This window comes from Melanotaenia boesemani, chromosome 16 (genome assembly GCF_017639745.1).
Source record: "Melanotaenia boesemani isolate fMelBoe1 chromosome 16, fMelBoe1.pri, whole genome shotgun sequence".
Lineage (NCBI taxonomy): Eukaryota > Metazoa > Chordata > Actinopteri > Atheriniformes > Melanotaeniidae > Melanotaenia > Melanotaenia boesemani.
In genome coordinates this window covers 10,420,373-10,439,416 of record NC_055697.1, presented here as the reverse complement: position 1 = coordinate 10,439,416, position 19,044 = coordinate 10,420,373, and the positions used below count along the sequence as shown (strand labels likewise).

The window sequence follows — 19,044 nt, the reverse complement described above, 5'->3', positions numbered from 1 at the left end:
AACTGCTCTCCTGTCAGTTACTGATTCCCTACGGCTTGCCAGATCTGCTGGCCAATCCTCAATCCTTACACTGCTAGACCTGTCTGTTGCCTTTGACACAGTCAACCATCATATACTGTTCTCCACACTCTGGGAGCTTGGCATCTCAGGATCTGTCCTCTCATGGTTTATGTCCTACCTCACAGGAAGATCCTTCAAAGTATCTTGGCAAGGGGGAATGTCCAGATCACATAGGCTGACAACAGGGGTGCCTCAGGGCTCTGTGCTTGGCCCTCTTCTCTTTTCACCATACACCTCCTCACTCGGTGCAGTCATTAGCTCTCATGGTTTCTCCTACCACTGCTATGCAGCTGACACTCAGCTTTTCCTTTCTTTCCCACCTGATGACACAACCGTCTCAATGTGAATATCAGCATGCCTTGCTGATGTCTCCACATGGATGAAGGATCGCCACCTTCAGCTAAATCTGTCCAAGACCGAGTTTATTGTCTTTCCAGCCAATCCTTCCTTACCACCACAGATAAACGTGCAGCTTGACTTTATCACTCTTGTGCCTATGTCTTCTACTAGGAATCTTGGTGTCTTGGTAGACAACCAGCTGACCTTTAAGGACCATGTTGCCTTGGTTGCTCGATCTTGCCAATTTGCTCTCCACAGCATCAGGAGGATCAGACCCTACTTGAATGAACACACGGCACAGCTCCTGGTCCAGGCTCTGGTCATTTCACGCATTGACTACTGCAACTCTTTACTGGCTGGCCTGCCTGCATGTTCAGTTAAACCTCTGCAAATGATCCAGAACGCAGCTGCACGTCTGGTCTTCAACCAGCCCAAAAGAGCTCATGTCACTCCGCTGCTAATCGCTCTTCACTGGCTTCCATTTGCAGCACGCATAAAATTCAAAGCTCTGCTTCTGGCTTACAAAACAATAACCCAAACGGCTCCGGTCTACCTCCACTCCTTAATCCAGAGCTACACTCCCTCTCGACAGTTAAGCTCTGCCAGTGAAAGACACCTTGTGCTCCCACCACAACGTGGCGCAAAATCAGTAGCTAGACTCTTCTCCTCTGTTGTTCCCCAGTGGTGGAACGATCTACCAAACTCTGTCGGATCCGCAGAGTCCTTATCCACAAGCTAAAGACTCAGTTGTTTAAGGAGCATTTCCACACTTACTTTAACTCTTCTACTCAACAGAATTAGTTACAAAGATTTGTCCAGCTCTTTGGCTCAACCAAGTACTGAATAAGCTGTGTGCACTTATTTCCAAGATGATATTGTTCGATGAAATTGTGAGCTTGTATTTAAACAAAATGACTTACAAAAACTAAAAAAAAAAAAGAAAAAAAAAGATATGCACTGCCTCTAGCACTACATGACAACACCTGGGTCCAACTGGACTCATAGCATTCTGACTACCACTTAATTATGATGTCCAATCTTGTCTGAATTCTTGCTTGTGTTGTTCTTACTCTCAAATGTAAGTCGCTTTGGATAAAAGCGTCTGCTAAATGACTGTAGAATAGAATAGAATAGAATAGAATTTTCAATGTGTTACTCCTCCAACATCCATACTTGACTCAAATGAATAAGTCATTGTACTGAACTTCATAGGCTGTTGGATCCATCTAATTTGAGTCAGTTGTGTTTCAGCAGGGAAACATTGAAAACCTGCAGGACTTCTGCCTTCGCAAAAATCTATAACAGAGCCACTCGACATCGAGTAGCTCTGTTATAGATGTTTTTCCTACTCTAACACACCTGATTCAGACCAATGAACCTCCTCATCAAGTTCTTTGCAAGCCTGTAAATGAGCCATTCAATTCAGCCAGGTCTGTTAAATTGTGGAAACATATAAAACAGGGGTGGGGAACCCTGATTCTCAAGGGCTACTGTCTTGCAAGTTTTAGATGTTTTCTTGTTTTAACACACCTGATTCAAATTAAGGAGTCACTGTGAGGAACTTGATAGGTTTTTGGATCAATTTAATTTGAATGTGGTGTGTTGAAGCAGGGAAACGTCTAAAACCTGCAGGACTGTGGCCCTTGGGGACCAGGGTTCCCCATTTCTGATCTAAAACAAGGATGAGGTACCACTGCCCTTCCTTTGAAGGAAAGGGCAGTGGTACTTGAGAACTGAAATGGTGAAACACTGGTTTAAATGATTACAAGTTTAGTTAATTAGCGCTAAATGCAAAACTAGCTTGGAGTGTCAAGACGATTGTTAGCTACTCATCCGCTGAAATAGGCCTACTGGATTTCGTTAAACTTTTGCCTTAATTGTAATTAAGACAAATCAGGAGAACAACAACTTATCTTCTAATGACTGTTCAAATCACACAACAATGGATAATCTAAAATCTTTTTCTCTGTGCTGCAAATATTCCTAATTTTACTGGTACCTCATAAAGTCTTTACTATAGCATGATGAACCTCAGTGTCCTCAATGACCATAAACACAAACACATTGGCTTTGTGTTGCTGATTGACATCTCTCTATTTACACTTTCACCAAGTCATGTACAATTACATTACTGCACTCTTTATTGTTACTATGCTCCTAAAAATGATCTGAACAGACATGGATAACAATGCACCTCCTAACAGAACCTTTTCTGATTCAGTGCCTATTTTTGGTTTTCAAGCATGTTATTGTTCTTGTAGTGTTGAGGCAATAAAGTTTTCTTTTTAAATTATACATTATCTAATCCAACTTGTAGCTCCATCTTTATATTAGATACGTATATTCAGTTGACATATGTACCACTTTTTATTTCATTTTTAAAATATAAATCATAGTTACTTTTGGTTATCCATTGCATGAACAGTTAGTACCCTTATAACCATGGTCACAACAAAATGGTGGGCACATCAGCACATAGCTTTGTGGACACCCTGTTAAGATTACATTTGCATAAACTGAATCCTGATAGATCTTTGCATAGTTTTATCCAATGCAACAGTGGTGTAACACTAAAAAATGAAAGGTTCTCCATGTCAAATAATATTTTTTTCTAAAATTCTCAAAATTAAATGATCTTGATCTTATATTTTTTAAAGTGTGTCATTCTCACTAAAAAGTCCTGATTTTAAAAATATACAAATACTTTCCATTTAAGGCTGATTGCTTCAGTATACATCTTTCTTCGCTAAAAATTCATTCTGAAATTACTTCTTAAGTTTACAAAACACAAAAACATAAATGATACACAGAAACATATTTTTCTCCCCTATTGTAAAACATCTAACCCTCAAATATAAGCCCCAAGTGTCAAACTACACTGAAACAACACTCAACAACACCTCCAGGACTACATAGAGACGCTAATGTGAACAAATAAAGGCTAGTTGTTGATTAGTTCAACTACACCTTCTTTTAAATTTGCATATAAGCAGGAGGCATATATAATGACTGGTGAGTAGCTCAGCCTCAAACAGCATTCACAGCTTCAGTTGTCACAGCTGTAAGAAATACACTCTCATTAACACATTACTAGACAAGCTTTCCAATTAGTGACCATCCTCATGAGTTCTTTTAGCAATGACAAAAAAAATCTATGTTAATTTTAGATTCTGATTGTGATCTACTAGCTTGTCACTTTCTTTTCCTTTTACTGTATTCTGTCAATCCAAACATGGAGGCTGCTGGTGCAAGAGTGATTAAGGAAGAAAGAGGACAGGGGAAAAGACTGAAAGTGAAGAGGAACAATGACAGGTTGACAGATACCACAGCGCAAGGGCACTGAGTCCATCCAGTCCTAAGTCAAAGGATCGTGAGACTCTGCTAGATGAGTTTTTCTTTCAAATGTGGGATGCCACAGCCGTGAAGGATAAATTGAGTGATTGTAAACAGACTTATTGCATTGGGAGGAAAGAGACACACAGAGTGGGAGAAACAGCAGGGGGTAATTTGTGCCATTCTTGAAAAATGAGTCCAACAGTGCTTCCTTACCTCTGGCTCCCTCTCTACTACAAGCCAAACTGTCAGCTTTGCTGTTATCTGATAGGTTCACTGGTGGAGGCAGAGATGGAAGAGGACAGAAAAACACACGTAGAACTCTCCATTCACAGTCCAAACTTTTGTCTGAAAAAAAGCCTTGTTAGTGCCTGTTTTCAGCTTGAATAGAAGCCTTTCCCCCCCTTGTTTAGAAAAAAAGGAGGGCTACAACGGTGAAAGGGAGACAAAAAAATTTTAAAAGACTGTGCAGATTAGAGTCTTCCACCCTCCCTTGTGTCTCTTTTCAGAGTACTTGAACGCCTGAACCAATGCAGGAGACAGCTTGAGGCAGTGGGGGACCAGCCACAGGGGGCCAGCCTTCAGTCTCTCTTTGGGTAGCTGCAGACAGATCTGTTCATTTACAGGACAGTTATGAACCAAAGTTATTCAAACCTCTGTAATAATGTGCACTAAATCAGTAAAATATCTGCATTTGAATTCATGTGTTTTCTTTGCTTTCTGTCCTGGTGTAACTTCTCTAAGTTGTACAGGAGTTGTACAAAGATATCCAGGACACTCCTTAACGCTTGGAAATGTCTCTTCATCAGTCAGCTGTATAAAATTTATATTAAAAATAAATGTTTTAAGCATCAAAATCAAAACTTCTTGTCATGCAGATTAACCAATTTTACTATTATAGTTCTTGGTGACATCATTGACTTATAAAAAGCATCTTCGTGGTATAAATTATCTAAAGGTTATTTTCACAACTCACTTTTCCTTGATGTTTAATCACAAGCAGATGATTTGTGCTTTCTATGAGACATTTCCTTGGAAAGTGTCTATCAAACCATTAAACATAATGGAGAAAAGAGATGTTGAAAATGGCCTAAAAAGCCTTAAAAGAAACATTTGAGAACTAACATATATTTCACAAGATGCTGAGACATGAATGTACTGTATAAGTGTGACTTGAGTGTTTTTGAGTGACTTGCTATTTTCTCTTTATTGTCCACCCCAGAGTTTACTGTATTTCGTGTAAATCATCTAGCAGATGCAACTCTGAACAGTGTCCTTGAGCAAGCAAGTTAATTGGAGAATCTAGTTATATTTTATATTTTACCAAGGGCAAAAACTTGTTGAGTGTGTACCATGCCTCTTACCTGTGCAGCTGGTGATGGGCACCATTACCTCATAGTCCATCACTGGAATAAGCGGGAATGGACAATGGACAGATAGGAAATAATATTGTTACTAAATCATTAATTGAAGGGGTTTTTAAGGAATAAATGGAATATACAATAAGTCATGAGGCTGTAAGTGGGAAGGTTTGGCCATCTATTCTGGTCCTAGTTGCAGCAGGGATGAAGCCTCTGTCTGAAGGAGCCATTTATTTGTTTTATCAGTATGTTGTGTAGAGGGTGTGTAGTGACGTGTTGTCAGTGGAAGGACATGCACAGCAGTCTCCATCACAGCCTTATTGAAAATATTCAACATCTTTCTGAAAACACAGGACCTGGTCTTCCTTCAGAAATAGAATCCACTCAGTTGAGAGTGTTTCAGAAGTACAGGTACATGTTCCTCCGCCACCTCCATCTAATTTTTTTTGATGAACTTGTCACAGAGATGTTTATCAAGCTTGCTGGATGTATTTACAGGTGTCACTGCCCTCACCCAACGCTTACTGTAGGCTACTTAAAATTAAACTAAATGTACTTAACTTAGCTCAATGTAATTCACAGTAAATTACCAATTTGCACTAATATATTTCTTAGGTTTCTTAAGGTTTTCTTGATATATATATATCAAGAAAAGAAAAAAAATGATCTGCGGCTATTCTTTTTTGCTGCAGTCTGAATACCATAGATTTATGTTAAGGATTCTTGTCCTAAATGGATGAATGGAGACTTTGTGCACACGGACAGCAGCTCTTGTGCGTTGCTTTGTCCACTGAGCGGCGTTGTTTCTGAGGACTGACAGCTGAGGAGCGGAGCGGAGGCCGTTGCACTGGAGCGCAAGGCTGGCAGGCAACTCTGCAGTGTGATGGGCGGAGGAAGGCAGGGCTCAAAGGCACTGCGGCCAGGAAGCGGCTCAAATTACACTCGGGGTGCTTGTGGGTGGGGAGGAGGCTGAGAGGGGGGTGACACCCACCAGAGGGAAGGAGGAGGGCTGTGTGTGGAGACGTAAGGAGGAGGAAAAAAAAAAAGAAAAAAAAATAGTAAACCTGACAAAGCGTCTGAGAAACAGTGCGAAGACTGTCGGCGGAAGAGGAGAAGGAGACGTGAAAGACGCTCTTCACAGCGGAGGAACGCACGTTGATGGATTTTATGACATTCTGCCTTGGACAGCTATCCTCTTTAATAGTTTCAGCCTCGTCTCACGTCCATAGTGGCTGCAAACTTTCTGTTTAGTTGACAAGTGCGCTGCTCCGGAGCTCTGGGCATGGTTTGCGCCCTGGAAGAAACTTGGTGACGGGGAGGAAAGTTTTTTGGGGTGACAGCGATATGGTTTTCCGTACTGTTTTCGAAGGATAAGAGGTGTAAACTCGGATTTCTTTGCATGGCACTGGACTACGCTGCCGTTCGGGTTTGGGATATATCTTCTGATCAGAGTCGATGCCGGCTTATTGTGGAATAGTAAACTGAAAAAAAGGCAGCGCCTTGATTTTTTTTTTTTTTTTTTAGCATTGTGGTGTTGGAGACATTCCTCCCTCTGGATTCAGCTCATGCTTTCTCCTCCCTTATCTGTGCATGCCAAAACACAGATCTCCTCGATTTTATTTCTCCCTGGTAAGAATTTGTTTACGATAAAAACACAGCTGTGAGAAGCTTCTCTTGAAACTTACCTGACAGTTTTTTTCTGTGGTCATTGTAGGATCTGTTGTCTTACAGCTTCTATAAAAACAAAATACTTTTTAAAAATAATCTTTTTACGAGTTTTGCACTTAAGAGACTTTTGATAAGTCGAATACGTGTAAATTATGTGTTATGTTTGCTTATTTAGATCTTCGGGCATTTCTTTCTTAAACAGAAATATTTTTTCTATGACCACTTACATCCTCACATCCCCACTCATCCCTTTTCATGTTTAAGTTAATATCCAGTAAAATCTCTCCTTATTTATTTTAGATGGCGAGGAGTCACACAACACCTTGCATCATCACTTTAGAGCCTATTAACAAGTGTCCTGGTTATTTATTACTTTGCTTAATTTTCTACATCGCATTTATGGTGCCAATTACCCCGTGACCGCAGTTGTTTTTTCACTGCTTGGTGCCGGAGCCCTAAATCACCGAGAAGCTCCAAATGAGCCCCCATTGTGGAAAAGCCAACTGATTTGAATTTCAATAGGAATTTAGGCAGTGCCAAGAAATTTCATTCAAAGCCCGGGTTTAAATGAAGACTGTGCTCATGTATGGCGCAAATTTCCGAAGTACTGCAGTGAAGAGCGCATTCTCTTAAAAAACAAAACAAACGAACAACAACAACAAAAAATAATGATTTCACTTAATCAGTTTCGTTTAATATTAGCCGAGTAGATTGCATTTCCTTTTTGTTTTAGGCTATAATTTGTAAAAGAATTTGAGCTTTCTGGGCAATTTTGATCTTTTCTCTGCAGAAGTTTGCATGCGGTAAGTCAAGCGCGCGATTGGTGCACTGAGTAGTTTATTCTTTATTAATTACTCATTTGTGCATTTGAGCTGCTTATATTCTAAATTAATGACCTTAATCTCCGCCAAACAAACCGATGCAATTCCTGGATTAAAATTCAGGGATGCAGCTCCGATATCAGGTGTGCGTTCGCCGTGCTTGTACATCTCCCAGTAGCCCCCCTCCCCCCCAGGGCTGAATAATTAAGATATATTAACACATGCACGTTTGCAGATATGCTCTCTAAAAGTAAAATTACACCTGTCTTTGCGGGTAAAAATCAATCGATACGCCCAGCTAGAGCAGAAGGAGGCGCAGGGAAGCGTGACTTCAGCAAACCTCCAGAGACACTTAACCGCGGCTGAACCGCAGATGTCTGGCTGAACAGGCTGATCCGCGTCTGAGTGTGTGTCCCAATATTGAAATATTGCATTTCAGTTAAAGCCGAACTGAGCTCGTTGGCTAATCAAGTCAAGGGAATGTAATAAAAAATGCTATTAACACGAATGCAGCAGCGTGGGCAACAGGTTTGGCGCATCTGTTGCGCAAGGGAATATAACGATTTCGAGGCACAGCGGCTCGTCAGTTAAAATATGTTTTAAAATTAGATTTGGAGCAGAAAATACGGTAGTGTGGTAAAAACAGAGCAAGTGAAGATGTCTGAATATTTCCTCACGAAATTAAATTAACTTGGGAAGTTTGATCGTTGCGCTGTGGCAGCTGCGCACTTGGAGAGACACCAAACTGGTTTGACGGCAGCACTTAGATGTCTTTCAATTGGCATCTCCACATTATATTTCAATGCATATAATTATAGATGAGGTGTAGATGTAGATGCGGAGTAGTTGTCTGTGTGTGTGTCATAGCTTCGGTATGTCTGTGGCGCGGCTTGTTTGACAGCATTTTGTAACGCTCTGCTTCTTCTTCTGTTTTCTCTTGCTCCATTTGTGCACCTTGCTTATCCAAAAATTACACTGATAAGAAAGTGGTGCCAAAAAAACTTATTCATAGTAAACTGGAAGTATTTTTAATTTCAGCTGACACATTTTTTCTCCCTTTTCTGCTCACACGCCTTCCTCCTCCCATCATTGACTCCCCCCTCTTTCTCTCTCACCTCACAGCCCAGGTGATTGGGTGAATTCCAGTGAGTGACAGGCCGACCTGCAGCAGTTGATGGTTGGGCGGACCCCCTCAGATGGGATCAGTGTCCAGGGGGAGGTGGAGAAGGGGGGTATGGGGAGCGCCGTCCCCCACTAACGGGATGGCCTCGTGGGCCTGGCTGCTGGCTGCCGTCCTACTGTCCCTTCTGACCGTCAGCGTGGCCCGGCCGCCCCTCACCGCCATCAAGGAAGAGGAGGCCACTCTGGAACCTGAAGGTGAGCAGCAGGAGGGGGAAGAATGAAAAGAAGAGCCAGGGTAAAAAAACAAAACAAAAAAACAAAACAAAACAAAACAAAACAAAACAAAACAAAGCATATGTTGGGTTTGTTTTTGGAAAGCAGGTGATCACGAAATTTTGGTGAACTTTTCTCTTCAGTCACAATTCGCCTTCAGCAGAAGAAATCCTTTATGTAGTTTAATCTCCTTGAAAATAGAGCAGAACAGAATTTCAAGCAATGAAAAGAAAAATTCCCCTCATTTTACGCCATGAGAAGATTAAAAAAATAAATAGAAGAAAAGTAAAAAACCTCAGCATAGCAAGCTGTTGTTTTCCTCCCTATGAGGTGTGTGATTCCCATATTTTTGTTTTTCTGTGCTAGTCCAGGGTTTGCTCATGTGTGGAAGGCAGATTTGTCTTCTTGTGTGGGAGAACTTAAGGAAAGCTGTGAACAAAGGTGGGACAATGTTTGTGCTGGCATTCTCTCTGCTGCCCTTCTTTTCCAGAAGATGAACAGACATTGAAAAAGAAAAGAGAAAGTCAGATTCAGATCTATATGCTTGGACTGTCTGCACTATCTTCTGCAAAGGATGTGCAGCAAAATGGTTTTTAAAGCCTTTCTTTTGTAGCAGTCCCATTTTTTAGACACCTTCTGTGAAAGGTCACAGATTTTATTTATTTATTTTTAGAGTGGTTACAGACATTTTAACTAGTTGTTGTGATGGATGGTAACACATTCCAAGGGCCTTTGTTCCCGGGCTTTAATCAGCATGCTAATTTTAAGTTAGGCCAACAACAGAGCATCACTTCTTAAGCCACAACCCCCATCTCCTTTCTACACACAAACACACTCTACCTTCTCTTGCCCTTAGCCCTGGAGGTCAGCTATCATACTTACACACCTTGATGAGAGGCTGCCTGAACTCTCCTCTCTTATTGTTTTTCTTGTTTTGTGTCAGACTGTTTGGCTCCAAAGTTTTGAGCCCCACATGGCTCAGACGCTACGCTGCATGACCACAGAGACGCCAGACAGAGAGCGTTTTTTTAGAGTTACAGAATCCTTCAGGAGAGTTCTAAGAGGATTTGTGCATATTTGACTTCTCTTTTAGATGGAGAAATTACAAAGAGCTAGTCAGCGGTATGTGACTGGAGATTAAGTGGGTAGTCCTGGAGATCACATGATGAGGGATAGAAAGGGCACAAGAACCTATCCTTAGCTAACTCCAAATCAGTGTCCCTTTTGAATTTAGAGAAAAAAAAGATGTTTTGCCACACTTGATTGTTATTAAATCCGCGTGTCCACAGCTTTAACGTGTTGTAGTTTGCTTCTGGTTTTTAGTGTCACCTGTGGGGCACAGATGTTAGGGAGACGTTTTGGCTGGTCCTGCCCTCGCTGTCTTAATAACAACCCCTACAGAGATGTTTAGAATTTCTACCAGCCCCACCCTGGGCTGCCCCACAGCTTTGGTCACACCACTGCCTGTGTATGTGGGAGCAGAATTTGCTTTAGATGCATCAGATTGCATATCAGTGGTGTCTCTTTTGAGCCCACGCCTGCACCCCTGGTGGCCCTGCTAGTTTGTTTACCTGTGGCAGCTGTAACAGAAGAAGTGGAGCGAGCACGCTGGCTGAGGCCTCCACAACAGACCTATTGTTGTTGCTGTAACCACTTCAGTATCTATGGGAGTGTTTACCTTGTCCAGGCACTCTCCGTTTGCACACTGATTAAAATACACTGACAGAGCTGAATAACAATGGCACAGAATTCAAGAGGTGCATGCATGTGTGTGTCTTTAACAAAGGCATTTTATGCTTTGTGGCTTGTTCAAGCCACCTTTTGCATATAATGTGGAATGAATGAGGCACCAGACACACTGGAATGAGTACAGCTGAAAAGAGTCAGGTCATAGTTTGGCTGGGCTTCCTTTATTCCTGCCAAACTTTGCTCTGATCAGCATGGAGGTTACAGTTCCTTATACTTTATTGGATAAAATGAATATAGACTCCATTATGATTAATCAAACAAGCCTATGACATTGTTCCTGTGCACTCCTTATTTCTGCTTCCATCTACATGCGTTACTCTTTTTTAATGAGATACATCATGTTTATGTTAAACAGAGCAGAGCGAAAAAAATATTCTTTTTTTTCTATAAGCAGCTGTCTGTTTTTGTGGGTGAGGTGGGAATTTGAAGGACTTGCAGGCTTACCTGTCTGCAACACGTTGCTATCTACACAGTCGGAGTACAGTTGTAAAAGTATAAAAGTGTCAGCTGGCTAGTTGATGGCACGGAGTCTGTAGCTTTGGCAGTGAAACTGAACTCCAGGCAAACACAATGTGTGTCCGTCGACAGAGTGACTGCAGGTCACTGTTAGGGAGAGCTGGACTGAATATATGGCTTTCACACAATGACTTTTATTAGCTTGCCGTTAGCTGGTGTTAATCCTCATGGTCCGAGTGTGTTGTTTGCCTTGGCTTGTCACTCCACCACTCAATCTCACACTAGTCTGATAAGAAGCTGGGAAGAACTGCTACCTGTGCCAGCTTGTGCCTCAGGTCTCAGTGGACTGTGCGTTGCACGGCTGGTGCAGATAGGAATCTTAGCTAGCGTTGGCATGGTAACGGATGATGAAGGAAAAAGGGAAAGTTATAAGAATTAATATAAGTGTACTTGTTAGTATGCTAGTTTGTAAAAGAAAATTGTGTAGTTTTTTAAACCAATACGTTGCTCTCAGGAGGATCTGAATCTTCCATGGTGTTTATTTGTGTCTGTAAACTATAATTTTAAATAGTCTCTTAAAGCTTAAATGATTTAAAAGTTTAGGTCAAATGAAATTAGCTGTTTCATTCCATTAAAATGAAAAACATGTGGTCTGGGGACAGATGATCTGGTACAGAATAATCATTTGTTACTGTTTACAAGCCAGAGCCTAGTAGTACTTCTGAGTGTCACTAGAGCTTCAACATCAGAAGATTGCTGGCAGAACAGGGCATCCAGTGTGACGAAAAGGGTCGAGGGGGTTCAGAAAAAGCTGCAATGAGGGGTAAAAAAGAAGGGCCTCTAATGCCAGCATGAGCCAGATCATGGAGCTGAGGAGGGATTTTGATATGGAAGGACTGAAACTAAGTTGTGAGTAGGTTAGAGAAGAAAGAAAATCCATTTGTCTGCAATTAATAAGATGGAGTGGATGAACCTTTTGGTAATATGCATCTCTAAAATTGGCATGAGAAAAAATTACTCCAGGGCTGCCATGAACTGCATCCCTGACAGATAGAAAGACAGCAAGGGGCACTCCTGTGAGAATTGCTTGCTGCATTTAGCCTCACTCAGGCTGTGAGACTGATTATCGCCAGTGAGATGGTGCGAATGAGGACGGAGGAATGGCGAGGAGAGGTTCAGCCTGAATCTATCACACCTGATGGAGTCTTATAATAGCTGTCAGAGAAAAAGACGAAGAGATGGGTTGTGACATGGAGATGTGTTTCAGGAAGGGGAGAGGCGAAATGATAGGGATGAAGAAGTGATGGAGGAGGAGAAAGCTGTTTGATAGAAACTGAGAAAAAGTGTGTGGAAGACAGAGAAGCTATCCCAATTATACAAAACCTTGCAGTGATAAAAACTCTGCAGCAACATTTTTAAACTCTTCATCTCAGCATGCATCCCTTTACTTCTCATGCTTCACGTGGAGCTTAGTGTGTTTGACAGTACAGCTCTATATTTTCTCAGTGTGTGTCTTGATGATCTTTGGTTCTGCATTTGCTGCATTTGTGCGAGTGTGTGAATCTGCCTGCATGTTGCAAGTTCCCATGAACAATCAGGTATGCTGGAGAAGTGTCAACAGGTTAGCGAAGGGTCAGGGTTAGGTCAGCAGGGTCATGAGTGGGAGCGGGGGTGGAGGATGTGTGGAAAGGGGGAAGGAGAGGGCAAAGCGGAAGGAGGGGATGAAGAAACAGCAGGAGGAGGTGGAAGGGTTGATGGAGGGAGACAGATGGACACAGCAGACATAAGAAAATGATAACAACAGAACTAACACCTGCATGCTTTCTTTAATCAGATGCACCATTTGGAGACCTTCATTTCTCTTTGTTTTTTTCTGATTCTTGTTTTCACTCCCTCCACCCTTCCCTTTTTGCAGAACTCACAGACATATGCACCATCTCACCGGGAAGCATCTCAGTTTCCTCCCTTTCACTTCAGTGTTCTCATAAAAAGTTCACAGTGTGTATGCCATACCCACACTGATGTTTTTCACTTCTGCTGCAACGTGTCGAAATTTTTAAAATCCCAAATTAAAGAACAAAAGCTGTAACCTATAGACGTAATAATACCAAAGCAAAGCCCTCCGGTGCGGAAAACCGTGTCGTTAAAAAAAGGTAGTGGAGACAGCTTCCATCAATCAGCACAGATGCTCCTCCTCTTATCAGGCCACACACTCAGTCTTAGGCAGCAATGGAGAGGTTAATTATTTCCGCTTCCAAGAAGAAAAATGGGGGGGTGGAACCCCCCATATAGACAATGCGGGAACTGTACCTGTCTACTTGCCCAGGGGGAATGTTTAGAGGTTTCCACACATGCCTCAACTGCTGGCTTGTAGCTCAATGACTTTTCCTTCCTCTCAAGGCTGAAGTGTGTGTGTGTGTTTTTGTGTGTGTGTACAGGTATACTTTACATTCAGTACACATAGCAACCACATATAATGAGGTTGGGATGTTGTTGAAAAGGTGTACAGAGGTAGAAATGGCTAGAAGTTCCGCTGCTTCGATAATTACACCTATCAGACTTCAGCCAAACACTCTACATATACCATCATCACTAGCTTCTTTGTATGCTTTTCCACAGCTGCTTTCTTTCCTCCCTTAAATCTTTTTAATCTCTCTAATTTTTTGCCCCTTTCCCCTCTGACGAAACAAACTGTTTTGGAAATTTTGATACTTCAGTTAAGAGGAAAACTTTGACTTTGTTCAAGTTTTCTCTAAGAATCATTGGGAAAAGGTATTAAGAGCTGTTTGCATGTGAGCTGAGTGAATAAATACATGGATGCATGAATGTGTGTGTGTTTGTGTGTGGTTGTGTGTGTGAATATGGATAAAATCCATCCGGATGTCGAAGCAAAGTCTAAACTACTTACATTTCCAGTTCCTTTTCATGTATCATATACTCCTCGTTCTGTCCGTACAGTTTTAGAGGAAGTGATGTACACACATGCACTCACAGGCAGACTTGGTTTTTCTCCCAGAAATGTAGGTTTTATGCACTTTGGAGTCGAACGCTGAGTTGAGTTTGTTGCTCCCCGGCTTGGCTCGCAGATCCCTTGCAGGGGCTGCAGATCCTCCATGGCCATGTTATGAAAGACAGTGAAGAAGTGAAAGGTGGATGACAGAAGAGTCAGGGCTGTGGCCAGCTCTAGGCTTTTATTTTTATTTTTTATTTTATTACAGTCAGCAATCTGAAAAACTTCAAGAAAAGGGAGCAACCCCCCCCCACCCACCACCATCTCCCATTCCTAAACTTTGCTCATATCCCCTGCCTGACAAACGCTTCTGTCCTGGACCTTTCTGGCTGCTTTCCTCTTTGACGGGCAGACATGTTGGAGTTGTATTACTATTTTTTTAGGCTACAGAGATCTTTCAACACTGCTCGTTCTCACTCACACACACTGGCTGCTTGGCATCTACACTGAAAGGGGCGGGTGGTTGGGATGGGGAGCCCAATTCTTACCTGCTCACAGATAATTGTTATTTCTCAACACATGCTGCTGTGACCATAACTGCATGCACTGAAACTGTATGCCAATCATGCTGCCGACTTGATAACAGAACAGGGTTTCTATGGGGTTTCAGATGACTGGGATTTTGTGGTAACATGTTGGTGTGATGGTTTATAAAAATGGGCCTCTTCTTCTCTGTATTGCTCCTCCTGCAAAAAGGTTTTTTTTAGATGCATCCATTGGGGGTTATGTGGTGTTTTGTTTCTTACACTATGGCTTGTTTCTTCCTCTCCCACCACTCTTTTCTCCTCCTGGTGCACCCTCTTCTTACTTCATCCATCTTCCTCCTTCCCCTTCCCCACTTCAACCTCTCCCTGCTCCTCCCTCCGTTTGCTCTGCAGAGGCATCGAACAAATACCAAATTTCTAAGCCCACGGTGTGCTCAGTGCACCCGGGGGAGGTGCTGAAGCTGAGCTGTCCTCTGCCGGCGACTGGGCCGATCACCTGGACCAAAGATGGCAGCTCTTTGGGCACCAACAACCGCACGCTGATAAAACAGGAGGTGCTGCAGATTCGTGATGCCACGCCCAAGGATTCAGGCCTGTATGCCTGCACCAGCCTGGGCAAAGACACAGTCTGCTTCATAGTCAATGTTACAGGTGAGTCAGGGAGCAGGTGAGGCAGGCCAGGACAGGATGGGTCAGGAAGTTTGAGACTGACAGTTGGACTCTGCTTGGCTTAGTTTAGGATGTGATCATGGAACAGATTTAATTGGGGCGGGGATAAGAGACTGAAGGCTGGAGTCTAGTGAGTGTGTGTGTGTACCGCAGCAAAAACATCCAAGCAGATTCTCCCAAAAATTACCCCACATTGTTGTCCTTTAAAATTGGCCATGAACTTTTTTGCCGTGTGTGTTTGGGTTGTGAAGGGGTGGCAGTAACTATGGTTACTCTGTGCAGATGCCATCTCTTCGGGGGATGATGAGGACGATACAGAGCGATCAGAGGACACTGGGGCAGATGAAATGCAGTCAAGTGAGTATGGGAGGAACAAACGAGCGCCTTCCCCTCCCTGGCCAGCTCCTATAGAAACCTTTGAGCAAGACAAATTAAACAGACAGCAGAGGCCTGTAGATGTACTGACCTCTTTAAAATCTCTTTTGTTGCCTGTGAAATGCCTGTCATGACTTTTATGTCACAAGGAGGCAAAGAACGTTGCTGCAGTACCCCCAGTTTAGATAAATGCTTAACATAGCAAAAATGATAAAACTTGTTGTATCTGCTCATAAAAAGCTTTAAAAGTCCAATCAAGTCCTAAAAATCCTGAATAGCTTATTTTAAGTTTAGCTTTTCAGTGGTCCCTGACAGCATGTATGGACTTATGTCTGGTATCACAAAAGCTTGATCCCTAAGTGGATCTACTATAGGCAACGTTTGTTAGCACAGTTCAGGTTGTGTAAACATGATGAAGGCAGGTTAGAAAGCGCTCTCTAGTCATTCATAATCAGGAGGAGACAGCTGTTAGCACCATCAGAACTTGTCCAGTCTGTCCTTAAAATTCATTGTGACTATTCCATATTCTTGTCTACCTATGCTGCGAGATTTTGGAGTGTGTATGTGTGTGTGTTCCAGGCTAGATGCTCCAGGGAATACAGGAATTCTTTAGATTCCTTCAGCTTGTGTCTCCTAGGTAGTCATGGCTCATGGAGCCAGCCAGTCAGTCAGCTGTGCTCATCCATTATGAAAGAAGCCCATCTGGACCCAGTTACCCACCTGGACCCAGTGTGTGTGTATGTGTGTGAGAAAGAGAAAGTTTGTCAGTGCAGTGGCGAGGTAGTAATATGTTTATCCAGAGGGATGTACACATGCCTGCTTCTACATACACACTCACATAAAGCCCAGAGTAATGGCTAGGGCTTCCACATCTTGTTAAAATTCTCTACACGCACTGTGTCTCACCATGAGTTCTCCTCCTCCACTTTTGGGCCGACTGTAATTGCCTGAAATCCATTAAATAAGGGGGGAAGCAGGAGAGAGAGAGAGAGAGAGAGAGAGAGAGAGGAACTCAGCAAGAGGGGAAAAATGGGGGATAAGGAAAATATCCAGCCATTCTGGTGGTAATAAGCTCTTTGAAAACAAAAGGAAAACTGTTCTGGCAGTACAGTTGCATTTTCTCACCATGTGTGTTTCAGAAAATTCAAAACCGAGATTATTATTAAAAGGGGGGGTGGGTATAGCTGGATCAGTACCAGTGGTTCTCTGAGCGTGGCGTTGAGATTTGGCTATTAGCCGAGGACTGAAGCGAATAGGAGGGTGCATGCTGGCGTGGGAGGGAGTGAGAGGGGAGAGAGAGGGGTGTAGCTGTATATTTGTGTGTGTGTGTGTGTGTTTTTTTTTTTTTTTTCTTTGACTGGAAATCTCTGGCTGGGTTGGGCACCAATCCACTGCAAAACATTGCTTACTGATTTAACTTTAAAAAGTAGTTGAACCAAAAAGTTTGACCAGAAAAAAAACTGTAAAAACTGGTCCGGAGTGGTTGTCCATCAACAGCAGTGGGTGTTGTTATTGGAGGAGACATAGAAGAACCTCTACAGGGGTTTGTGTTCTCTTGCAAATACGACTGTTAACAACTTTACTCATTATTATTTACATCTTTATCCACTGTACTTTTCTTTTATTTTAAGCTATGCATTTTAAAGTTTTCACAAACCCATCTTATCAGCAAAATAACATTTAGTTTAGATTGAAATGTTAAACTCACAGCTAACACGTCACTAACATTGACAACAAAAAGAAACTTCAATTATTCAGATTGATTCTTGGTCACAGTTCAATTCAGAAACCACCATTGTTCAAAACTATCCTCGTTTCATGACAATTCAGCACTAAATTCAATATCTGACTAAGTCCACTGTGCACAGAAATGAGAAAATAGCTTGAAAACAGTAAAAGTTATATGCTACTTGTGGAGTTCATGTCTTTAATCCTTTAGGTGCCAAAGTTGCAGAATTGCAGCAAGCACCAGGCCATGTCTCCAGAAAGAGAGCTATGATGCCACAATATGAAATTAGATGAGTAATTTTATCATAAACTGGTTCATATTTTTCTAAAATCTGAGAATTTTCTGGGAAACTTTACTTTCCTCAAAAAACCTTTCATATGTTAGCCTCTGAGAACACCTAGGAGCATGACTTTTGAATTTGAAGAGTTAAACCTGTTTTTACAGTGAAAAATCAACTTTATATAGATATTATAGCATAAATGATCATAGCAGGTTGTAGAAAATTAACTCAGATATCGGCACTGTCTGCAATAATTATGACATGAATGCTTGCCAACTTCTTCAACAATGAAAGTCGATGCGTCAAACAAAGCCTTCCTTAACTTTTACCTTTGTATCATGGTGAAGCTGGGGTGCAGCCTTCCCTACAATGACAGCACCACGGTATGACATTCTTTAACGCTACTGTCTAAATACAAACTCCAAGCCTTCGTTTTCATCTATTCTTCATGTGAAACAGGAGATGGATGTCATATTTTTTTCTCCACCCGTTCAGAATTTGCTTGCAGCTACATTGATTAGCAGCTGGATGTTTATCTTCTTTAAACACTGAGTACTGGCAGATGATGATCTGTGGTGCTCTTGAAAAGCTTGATTAAGCCACTACCTCTCACATCTCCTTTATCATGATGTGATAAAACTGGAAGCTACTGCTTTTATGTGCCAGTTTTCTGGCTCACTTTAGCAGCAACTCACTAGCATTTCCCAAACAACACCAAGATGTAAACTAAAGTCTGGATTTGTTTCTGACTGTTACTATTGGCTAATAACTCAGGGAGACAGATAGATTTAGCTCTCTAGAGAAACTTGGAGAGAGAAAAATCTTGACTCAGCGCCGGAGTTAGATAACCTCAGCTCAACCCCGGCCAACTGAGGATAAACAGCCGTGCATGAATGAGGATCCGGATGCATGGGGCTTTGGGGGGTTGGGGGGAGGGGGTACAGAGAGAGGCTTCCTAGCTACAGCAGTTTTGCCAGAAATAGTTTGGCATCATCTGGAGAGAGGTCTGAGGGTCACCTCTTTTGAAGTGCCGTTCTTCTGGACAGAGATCATGGGAAATGGCACCCTCACCTTTCGTACCCCAACTCCATCCTCTCACCAGGCTGCCAGTTCAGGGCCAGAGGTCACTTTTAGAGAGGCAGCCTTGCAATTGGCCACTCTCCACATAATCTGTCTGGATAGAAGGAGTTATGACAGGGAGAGAAGTGGAGGTAAGAATGGAGGGAGATCTGGGCAGATAGTAAGACTGAAGAGGGATAAAAAGGGGGAATGACTAATTATAGCCTGTGCTGTTAATGTATGCATGCAGTCAGT

General features: G+C 42.3%; 1 protein-coding gene across 7 annotated transcripts in view; it reads left to right on the top strand.

Moving 5' to 3' along the window:
* Nucleotides 1-6,145: 6,145 nt before the first annotated feature.
* Nucleotides 6,146-19,044, top strand: part of fgfr2 (fibroblast growth factor receptor 2) — a 39,672-nt gene continuing 26,773 nt past the window's right edge. For 2 of the 7 annotated variants that reach the window (XM_042009497.1, XM_042009496.1), the window contains exons 1-4: nt 6,146-6,722; nt 8,705-8,959; nt 15,071-15,328; nt 15,629-15,703. In XM_042009497.1, coding sequence (XP_041865431.1) covers nt 8,779-8,959; nt 15,071-15,328; nt 15,629-15,703 — 514 coding nt within the window. In that variant the 5' untranslated portion in view covers nt 6,146-6,722; nt 8,705-8,778. Of the gene's footprint in view, nt 6,723-7,413; nt 7,565-8,704; nt 8,960-15,070; nt 15,329-15,628; nt 15,704-19,044 lie in introns of those variants that run through there. The other 5 variants (XM_042009495.1, XM_042009493.1, XM_042009494.1 and 2 more) reach the window with 4 other exon arrangements.